The sequence below is a fragment of the Salvia miltiorrhiza genome, chromosome 7, assembly GCF_028751815.1.
Source record: "Salvia miltiorrhiza cultivar Shanhuang (shh) chromosome 7, IMPLAD_Smil_shh, whole genome shotgun sequence".
Lineage (NCBI taxonomy): Eukaryota > Viridiplantae > Streptophyta > Magnoliopsida > Lamiales > Lamiaceae > Salvia > Salvia miltiorrhiza.
Genome location: NC_080393.1, coordinates 48,922,085 through 48,932,361, shown reverse-complemented (window position 1 = coordinate 48,932,361; position 10,277 = coordinate 48,922,085). Strand labels below are relative to the sequence as shown.

General features: G+C 35.9%; 1 protein-coding gene across 1 annotated transcript; it reads right to left on the bottom strand.

The window, feature by feature from the left end:
* Positions 1 to 611: 611 nt before the first annotated feature.
* LOC130994597 (protein NRT1/ PTR FAMILY 6.3-like) lies at positions 612 to 5,991 on the bottom strand. Its single transcript, XM_057919648.1, has 5 exons — positions 5,621 to 5,991; positions 5,362 to 5,539; positions 5,255 to 5,294; positions 4,309 to 4,886; positions 612 to 1,759 (listed from the first exon to the last, which is right to left on the bottom strand). Exons 1-5 carry the CDS (start codon positions 5,745 to 5,747, stop codon positions 916 to 918), a joined length of 1,767 nt encoding a protein of 588 aa, XP_057775631.1. The 5' UTR covers positions 5,748 to 5,991; the 3' UTR covers positions 612 to 915.
* Positions 5,992 to 10,277: the final 4,286 nt, after the last annotated feature.

Genomic DNA, 10,277 nt, shown 5'->3' with positions numbered 1-10,277 from the left:
GTGGAATACGACGTCCACCAGATACGTTCGTCGAAATAGATCAGGTCCCAGAATGGAAAGAGAAGAATTTCCGGGATTTGTTAAATAAATGCTAAGCACACCTATTTTTAATTACATGAAAAATTAAATTCGGATGCAATCTGGATTGTTGATTGTGATTCAATGAATGGCATTGATTTGGTCTTTGTTTTCTATATAGGGGAATGGTTGTCATAGAATGCAACTCTCTATATATATATAGGGGCTCACTCCAGTGAGACCCCCTATTTTTTGTGTAACATGAGGACAATAAATAATTCATATAATACTAATGAATAAGACGTATAACTAACGAACAAGATGTATATACTGATGAAAACAAAATTTTAAAAATTGGTAATGAATAAGACATATGTACGGATGAACAATGCATTATATACTAATGAACAATGCAGCATTGAACCTATAAAGTTACTGCATTCACTATGAAATTAACTTCATTAGTGAAAAAATGGGGAAAAAAACAAAGATTTGCCATCAATGAGATTCAAATTCAAGTGCTGCATCAATCCATCTAGGTGATGTATATACTGTAAATCTTAAAATTCTATAGGCTAAAAATAGTTCTCAGATTGACAGTAAAAAAAAGTTCTCATTTGAACCTCCTCCGATATAAACCTCACAGTAGCCGAAGTTTCATCCTTCGACTTTTCAGCATGCATATTATCCAAACAACTCTTATTATTATTTTGGCCTCCTACATATTTCACAACCAAAACAACTGATAAAGAAAAAAGTAAACAGAAAAGGTCACTTTTCATATTGGTGACTCTTTTCCACAACCCCTTTTATACAAAAGCAATCAAAAATTAAAACCCTACACTTCTTCTCCTTGAAGTGCAACTAACTTATTAAAAAAAAAAGAAAAAAAAACATTTAATGGCAAACTAGGTCATCACCTTCTTCCAACTCAATTCCTTGGTCAGCAAGTCTCTTCTCCTTGTACACATACCTTTTTGCGCAAAATAAAAATATCGCCAAATTGAAGACACTCAGAATCATCAAGAGCCAATAGAAATCGTAAAGCCGGCCTTGGTTAAGGTTATCAGCTAACCACGGTTTCTTCAAAGTCACCTTATGGATAATGGTGACTAATGTGGAGCTCAAAAAGAACCCTAATGCCAATGTGCTTAGAAACAAACCCGTGCTCATTGTTTTCATCCCTTTAGGACACTCCCTCAGGAAGAAATCAAGCTGCCCGATGTACGTGAACGCCTCCCCCGACCCCACCAGCAGGAACTGTGGGACCAAGACGAAGACAGTCAGCGGCACAGTGGCCTCGCTGCCGTGTGACTGGGCCACCCGGAGCCGCTTAACCTCAGTCAACGCTGCCGCCGCCATGGCCGCGATGGATAGAACTAGACCGACGGCAATTCGTTGGAGGGGGGTGAGCCCGTGGGGGTTCTTCAACAACTTCCGACATATCGGGGTGATGATCCGATCGTAGATCGGGACAGTCAGAAGGATGCTGGCGACGAAGAAGACGGTGAGGGACGCTGCCGGGATCTCGAATCCGCCGATGTGGCGGTCCAAGGTTGTGGCTTGGGACACCGAGAATGTTGTCATTTGGGCATAGACGGTCCAAAACATTATCGTTGTGGCCCATGTTGGTAGCATTCTTATCACCATCTTAACTTCTTCAACATCTGTTAACGTCGACAGATACCATTTGCCTTTCACTATGGACTCACCATCGTTTATTGCTGCCTTGTCCAGGAAACTGCAATAAAATTAAGTAATCACATCATGATTTGTTTAATCAAAGCTTGTTTTTACGCAGTTTAATTAAGGTATGACTAGAAGAGATGAAATTAGAATGATACATGATGGAAAAAAAATTATAGTAGAGTTATTTTTGTAAAATGATTGTTGTTTATAATCTCTTTAAAAATTTATTTTACCAAACACTTTTTTTTTTGACTTGGGGGAGTTGGGCAGTGGGGTTTGAACCTGAGACCTCACTGTTCACACACAGGAGGTCGCACCGCTTGGTGTCCCCTTGAGGACTTTACCAAACACTTTTAAAAAGCTTATATGCTCCTAAACAACTTATAAATTGTTTTAAAAAGCTTAAAATAAGCTCAGCCAAACACTATGAATTGAAAAAGACATCACATGTATCTTGTCTATCTTGAAATAAATATTATTTCCAACATCAAATCAAATGTATCAAGAAAGTTGATAATTTTCTTTTTTTACCTCTAGTTATTAAATGGAAAACAAAAATAAATAAATAAAGAATTTGTAATGATGACAAGAGCAGAATTTGAAGTTTGCATCATTTTATCATGGAGCTAGTCATAAAATAAGACACTTATTTATGAGATAAAATTTATCTTCAAATAAGACATGCATGCTTATTCAGGCACTGAGCAACGATCTAGTGAGAGACAGACTGATATATTGAAAGTTTATATAGGTATATAATTTTTCCTATATATATATATATATTTATTTATAAACACTACATCAAGTCATCAATCAAGACATATGGAGGTTGGCCACACGTTATGATAAGCTTCCAACTGGTTCAACGACTCTCAACCCCTCATCATTTTTTGTCATCTCATGAATTATGTCATTTTTTTCTGCTAATAATACAACACTCCCTACCAAAAGAGATGACTCTTTGCATCAACTTGATCCTTACTAGACACAATTTCTGCAACTTATAATATATCATCTAGGGGATATTTTATGCTACACATATTAACCAAATATCCATCATTTTAACTTCTAGAAATAATGAAATGATTGTATATACCTTACCTAGTCACGAGTGAGTACAAAAAAGAGGGAATATCTTAAAATTAAAATAGACTCACTCTTTTCATTATCATAAGAAATCTATCTGCAGGAATTCCATGGTCTCCAAATGATTATTAATTCTTTATATCATATGATAATTTCGGTTCAGGCAATCAGATCAAACTGATCACTACTCATAATTTTGGCGGTGTGAGATCCTATTTGTAAACAGCGAGGTCTAGCAAACTCCACCGATTTCCATACCCCAAGTCAAAAAAAAAGTAAGAAAAAAAAGTCAAAAGAAACAATTAATGGAGATTTATTCGCTACATGGCTATATTGTTTATTGTACCTTTATTATGACCATAAATAGGAAACAAATTCTTCACCGGTTAGCCACTAATAAGGGTGGCAGAAAAATAATTACTCGTTTCCTTTTTTTTTTTTTTATTAATTATAGGGAAGTGGAAATGATAGAGTTTGAATTTTGAACAGAGTTATATCACTTAATTAAAGGTCCCTTAGAGACATACTTACTCGTTCTTAAAACCAGTAAAATAAAATACTACTTTTAACTGGTTAGTTTGGTTAAAAACACGAAATAATTAATTAACTCTTTTACGATCACTACAAAAAAAGTTTCTACTAGTGACATGAGATTTGGTAGCTATTATGCATGTCACAATAATTAGTGACATTTGAAAATGTAACTATTAGTGATTAGCTACACCATCAAATGCCACTAATTTTTATGATACACATAATAGCTACCAAACCTCATATCACTAGTGGAAATTTTTTTTGTAGTGGATAGAATATATGATAAGAATGAAGCATGACAGGAAAAGGTAAACAATCACATAGATAAATAAAACAACGCAGACAGTTAGTTACAGTTAGGAACCTATTCAGACAATGAAGTAGGACAAGACAGAATATGGAATCAGAAATGAGATAATATATCAAGATAGTAATTTTTTTTTTTTTTCATATTGTAAAGTAAAAAAATAAATATTAGCCATTTTTTAAACTTAAAATACTTTTCTTTTATCTTTAATTCAGAATTACCCTTACTACTAAGAAGTTTCGTGATTGTAAATTAAATAAGGTTAATTGACAACTAAAAAGTTTGATGATTGTGAATTATAAGAAAAATAAGAATAATTTACGATATAGATGTTTTATTATTGTAATTACTACTCCCTCTGTCTCACTCTAATAAGTTTATTTTTTTTAGGACGTTCCACTAAAATGGGCTCGTTTTCCATTTTGAACAAAAAAATGATTGGTGTGGACAACACCATTTTCCTACTAAAAGTAAGTTTCTTAATCTTCATACCCAAAAGAAGTGAGCCGATTAGAATGAGACTAATGGAGTATAATTTTAAGGTTAAAATTGTATAAGTCACAATTTCTTTAACTTTTTTTTAATCTAAATAATCAATACTATATTTTATCTTTACAATAGCACCCAACAATTTTATTTTATAACAAAAATGGAATTTAAATAAAACAACTCACCGGAACTCCTTGCTGTGGGGCAACATCTGCTTCTTCTTCTTGCTCTGAGTTTGAGCGGCGGCGGGGATGTCATCGACGTCGAACAGAAGCGCAGGGTCGGAGGGCAGGTCAAGGTGCCTCTTCCTCCATGCGGCGACGAAGACGGCGGCGATCTGCGTGAGCGGGCTGCCGGCGAGCTTCTTGAAACGGTAGCGCCTGGTGCCCGAGAGGAACACCACCAGCCCGAAAACAATGGCGCAGGCGCAGATCCCATACCCCCATTCCCTCCCTACGTTATCTTGAATATAAACCAGAATCGTCACCGCTGCCAGCGATCCCGTGTTGATGAAGAAGAAGAACCAGTTGAAGAATTTTATCATCTGCTTCCTCTCCTTCCCGTCGGACTCGTCGAACTGATCGGTGCCGAAGCCCGAGACGCTCGACTTCAGGCCTCCGGTGCCGAGGGCCGTCAGGTATAGGGCTAAGTAGAGCACCGTGAACTGCTTCCCGCTCGCCGGAATGCACGTCTCGCTGTTCGGGGTGCACTTCGGCGGCCGGAGACTCGGGATGGTCGTTGAGATTGTCAGTAGGGTCACTCCCTGATGATCAACATCATATATTCAGAATTTATACTTTTTGAAGATGAATTTAATGTATTTGTTTGTTTTAATCTACGAAAATTACTTGTTGGACTCCCGCTACTTTGGAGATTATTCAATTCTCAACTGTGAATTTTGCATCATCTATTTAATTTAATTATTGGAATGAGCTTCTCCGATTTTCCTCTTCGCAGGAATTTTCTAGTAATATCAAATTATGAAGAAAAATTTAGTACGACGACGAAACCAACTAGGAAGGTCTTCTTCTTTTCTTTCTTTATGTGATAATATCGAGAAAAACCAACAAGAAAATTATCATCAATCTATTATTTATGATATACAATTGGATATATCATATATGTGCTCACCGTAGCTTGAACCGTGGCGAAGATGCCTATGGTCAAGTACCTGCAAACCAAAATATCTGTGAGAATTTGAAGGCATATTACAATTAGGAGAGAAATTAAAATCGAACCTTCCTAGGAAAGTATCAGCTATGAAGCCGCCGAGCAAGCACAGCATGAAAGAAGTGCCGAGAAAGTTGGTAACATTGTTGGCGGCGGCGGCATTGCCGAGATGCATGGTTCCGGTCAAGTAAGTGACGAGGTTCACCGCGATGCCGAGCGTCGTCAGCCTCTCGAAGGCCTCCACCCCTTATCGCATCACAACATAGGATTAGGTTACAGTGAGTCGTAGTAAGGCAATGGTGGGATAAAATAAAAGAAATTAGGTACCGAGAATCATGGCGGCGCTGGTCCAGCCGCCGGAGGCAGATTTGAGGGAGGGGCGGCCCTTGTAGTCCCAGGCGTCGGGGAGGGTTTCGCCGGCGTCGATATTTGTTTGCGGAAGCACCGAAGCCATTTCTGTTCAATTATTATTTATTTTCTTTGGTTAATATATATATGTATATGTAAAATGGTCTAAGCAAAGAGTGGAGCAAAGGATTCCTTAATTAAGCTCTTCTCTTTGGTGAGGGGTGGATTTCGAAGGGTGTAGAGGTGTTTCCTTTTATAGCTGTGGTTTTGTGTGTTTATGCAATTTTTTTATAGATATTTATATTTAATTTATTTTTATTTTTTGGGGGTGGGAGGGGGAGGTGTTCTTTAATAATTGGGCACGTCACCCTTGCTAATTAGGTTCACTAATTTTTTAGTATGTGAGTTATCTGGGTTCATTGGACCAATGCGAATTATTGATTGCAGGAATTGATAATTTATAAGTTCGATGTAGTCTTTCACAAAGTTCAACTATAATTGTGTGATCAGAGCTCTTCCACACATAGTTATCCATCTCCCATTGCTACAAAATGTACGTATTTTCGCTCGTAACTAAAAGACAACAATAAAATACTATATTTCCACTAACGTTTGTAATGGTTTAATTTGCAAGGTGAATGAAATTTGAATCTTCCAATGCTTTTTAAATTCACTTTGAGTCGTCTCTTTTCGTGTCTTTGTGTCCTATTTGTTTTAAATTTATTAATCGTAGCAACTGAACAATTCTCCTCAGCATGAAAAAAAGAATAAAAAACTTATCACTTTTTCATTTTCCTTTTTTCTTTTGTTATCTCAAGAAAATGTAATGACCATTAACCGGATTATGAATGTATAATTATTGAAAGCATAAATGATGGAACAATTAACCGAAAATTGAAACTGAGAAAATAATATAAATTTAATTTGCCACTGGCCACCAGGTCCTCACTTAAGTGAAGTGACCCGGGTTCGATCCCTCTTGGGAGCCGAATTGGAGATTGGAGATATAAGGTGGATTTGGTGAATGGGAGAGATAAGGTGGTTCTTGGAATGGATGTGGAACTAACTACTAACATCTAACATGACTTTGCCCGATCAAAAAAAAAATATATATATATATATATATATAAATTTAATTTGCTCATTAATAACACGTGAACACATGTTTCTATCATTTTCTTTGTGAAAAGATAGTTTCCAGCCACTCAATAAATATACATATGTATGTATATGTATAGCTAGAAGGAGCACCTTATCACTATAAAAAAATTCATAATTGAAGATGGACTTAACTACGGAAATGAAGTTGTAGCTAAAAATGTGGCGTTAACGATGGATTGTCGACGGATTAACGACGGCTTGTCAACGAAATTTTGTCAATATTAATCCGTTGTTAATCCGTCAACAATCCATTGTTAATTAATATTTTAATTTAAAATTAATTATATTTTAATTACTATTTCATTGTTAATCCATTGTTAATACATATTTTAATTTATAATTAATTTTATTTTTTAATTTTTATAGTTAATCCGTCGTTAATTAATATTTTAATTGAAAATTATTTTTTTTCTTTGTTAAACCGTCATTAATTAAATTTTAATTTATAATTATTATTTTTTTGTTTCCATCGTCTCCATCGTTAGTAAATATTTTAATTTATAATTCATTTTATTTTTTAATAATTTTATTTTTTTTAAAAAAATTTGAATTTATAATTTTATAATTATTTTTTATTTTTTAATAATTTTATTTAAAAATTATTTTTTATTTATTTTTAATTTAAAATATATATTTTAATTATTTACGTCGTTAATTACTATTTTTATATTTTTTAATTTTGAAATAATTTCGAATTTAATTTAAAAAATTATTTCATTTAATCCGCGTTTTTAAAATTCCATTTTGAAAATTACTATTTGAAAATAATTTTTATTTCGCTATATAATTTTAATATTTAATTAATTTTTATTTTTGTATTTTGGTTATTTTCATTAATCCATTGTAAAATACTCCATCCGTCCCAACTTAAATGGTGTACTTTTTTTCGGCACGGGATTTAAAGAAAATAAGATTGTAGTGTAAAAGTGTGTAAAGCCTAAAGGTGTGTGGAGCCACATTGTTTGTAGTGTAAAATTATTACCAAAAATAGAAACACGCCATTTTAGTTGGGACGGTTCAAAAAGGAATACGCACAGTTTAAGTTGGGACGGAGGGATTAATTTAATTCAAAATTAATTTTATTTTTGTATTTTTTAATATTTTTTTCTTATTTTAAAATCGATGATAATTTCTTAATTTTTTTTAACGATAATATTAGTTTTTATAAAAAAAAATTATCAATAATATTATTTTTTATTATTATTTTAAAATTGATAGTTATTTTAAAATCAATCATTATTAAAAATTAACAATAATATTTTTATTACTTGGGCGCGCCTCTCTCTGTAGGAAGGCCGAGAGCCTCTTATTTCATGAGCATCGAAGTTTGGATCGTCTCTAAATTTTCTCGATGGATGGGAAGACAACTTTCTATGGCTGGCAGACTTTGTCTCATGAAATCTGTGATTCAGAGTTCTATCATTCACTCCATAATGGTTTTCAAATGGCCTAAGTCTCTTTTCCACAAACTTGACCGCAAATGTCGAAATTACATATGGACGAGTACAACGGACAAAAAGTCGTCTTGACCACCTGGGGCCGGTGTTGTGCCCCTAAAGATGAAGGGGGCTTAGGGGTGCGTTCTTTTACGACTATGAACAAAAGTTATCTCATGGCTTGGAATCTCATAAAAGGTCATGATTTTCTCTCAAGTGTTGAGGTCGAGATACCTCACGGCTCATGGCTATGCGAAGCCTTCAGCTGCAAATTCTTCTGTCTGGATTGGTCTCAAGCATGATATTAATGCACTCGTGGAGAATTCTTACTCTGCGATTGGTAATGGTTGTAGCACTCTGTTTTGGACTGATGATTGGTTGGGCTACAAGTTGTGCGACTAGTTATCCATCCCTCACTATATCCATGGGTTCTTGACTCATTCTGTGTATGTTTTTTAAGGCAAATGGCATTTTTCAGCGAACTTCGTCATTGCTTATCCATACACTATTTGTGATATTTTGCTCCATCCTATTGGCGGCTCGCCTGACACCCGGTACTGGAAACCTTCTCTGAGGGAAACGTTACCTCGGTTTTGGCTTTTAAAACCCACTGCAGCTGGTTCCCTAGCTTGAGTTGGGGATTGTGGATTTGGGACCCTTCTATTACAGTCCATAGAAGTCCATAGAACTCTGGTTTGCCGTAGAAAATCAGAATTACAATGAAACAAAACTGAATTACAAAATAAAGAACCGTAAAACTAGAGAGTAGAGTCAAGGATGATCCTCTGTCCGCAAGATGAGATACGCCTCAATAGTGTTCAAGGTTTAGAGTGTCGTCTCCAAAGATGAAATGACTTCATCTCGAGGATACGTGTACCGTAAACCAACGAGCTCCGGCAAACTAGAATGAGGTGAGAACAGAACTCTGGACTATATGAATGTAGGAATGCAGAGAGTGCTTGTATGCAGATTTTCAATGTGTAGTGATGCATGGAGTGATTGTCCTATTTATAGTCACAATCCACCTGTGGGAGAGCCTGCAACCATTAATCCCATTAAAGAAGTATTCAAAAGCTACTGGAGTTAAAAGTGTAACAATAATGCTGTTTGAATTCAGTCATGTAACTCCCTCCCGTCCCATAATGACGGGAGTTTCAAGTTGTGAGACAGGAGACCCACAGGTCCTGTTACGGGAACGGGTCCTTGTGTGCACATACGAGCCTAATAGGTTGGGCATCGATCCTTTTGGGCAGAACAAATCGGTGGTCCAAAATAACAAGTTCGTTGAGGGCTAAGGTCTGGGCCAAAGGCTAATAGCCAATTGCCAAGGTCCAAGTCCAAGTCCAAGTCCACTGTCGAGATCAGAGACCGGGAGCCGGAGTCGGGGCTGAGGTCGGGTGCTAAGAGCTGGGGTCGGCCGAGCGGCGGCGCGCGTGTGGGCATTGCAACCCATCACCTGTGCACACAATTTTATTACATGTACTGATGTAATAACTCATATACACGAAAAATCGATTTTGAGTAAGTAAATATAGGGTAATTAGTGTATAAATACATGAACTTTAAAATCTAGTTATAAATACATGAATTTTAAACTTATTTAATTTTTTACCCACTTTTTATATCTGACGAAATTAATGTTAACATGTCAAAATTAAAACTTAGTTGGCAAAATTAATCCTCTAGCTGGCATTTGACTTAGAAATTTCCTTCCCTCCATTCAATTTATGCAAAAAATCCCATGAGTGAGAGTCCAGAGTGAGATGAATGAGAGGAAGAGGTTCAGATACGATGAGAAATGGGAGGGACGACATGGACAATCGCCGGAATTCCCAGCGCCGAGGTGGCGCGGTGGATTCTGGTGTGGTGCAGCAGTGCCGTGAGAGAGAGAGAGAGGTGGGTGGAAGGCCAAAAACGAGAAAGAAATAGACGGAAGGGTTTTTTGCATAAATTGAATGGAGGGAAGAAAATTTCTTAGTCAGATGTCAGTTAGAGGATTAATTTTGCCAACTAAGTTTTAATTTCGACATGTCAGCATT

Coding starts and splice junctions, on each gene's coding strand:
- LOC130994597 (XM_057919648.1), bottom strand. CDS start 5,747: ATGGCTTCGGTGCTTCCGCAAACAAATATCGACGCCGGCGAAACCCTC. Junction 5,540..5,620: donor CAGCGCCGCCATGATTCTCG/GTACCTAATTTC, acceptor TGATGCGATAAG/GGGTGGAGGCCTTCGAGAGG. Junction 1,760..4,308: donor CCCCACAGCAAGGAGTTCCG/GTGAGTTGTTTT, acceptor ATTTTATTGCAG/TTTCCTGGACAAGGCAGCAA.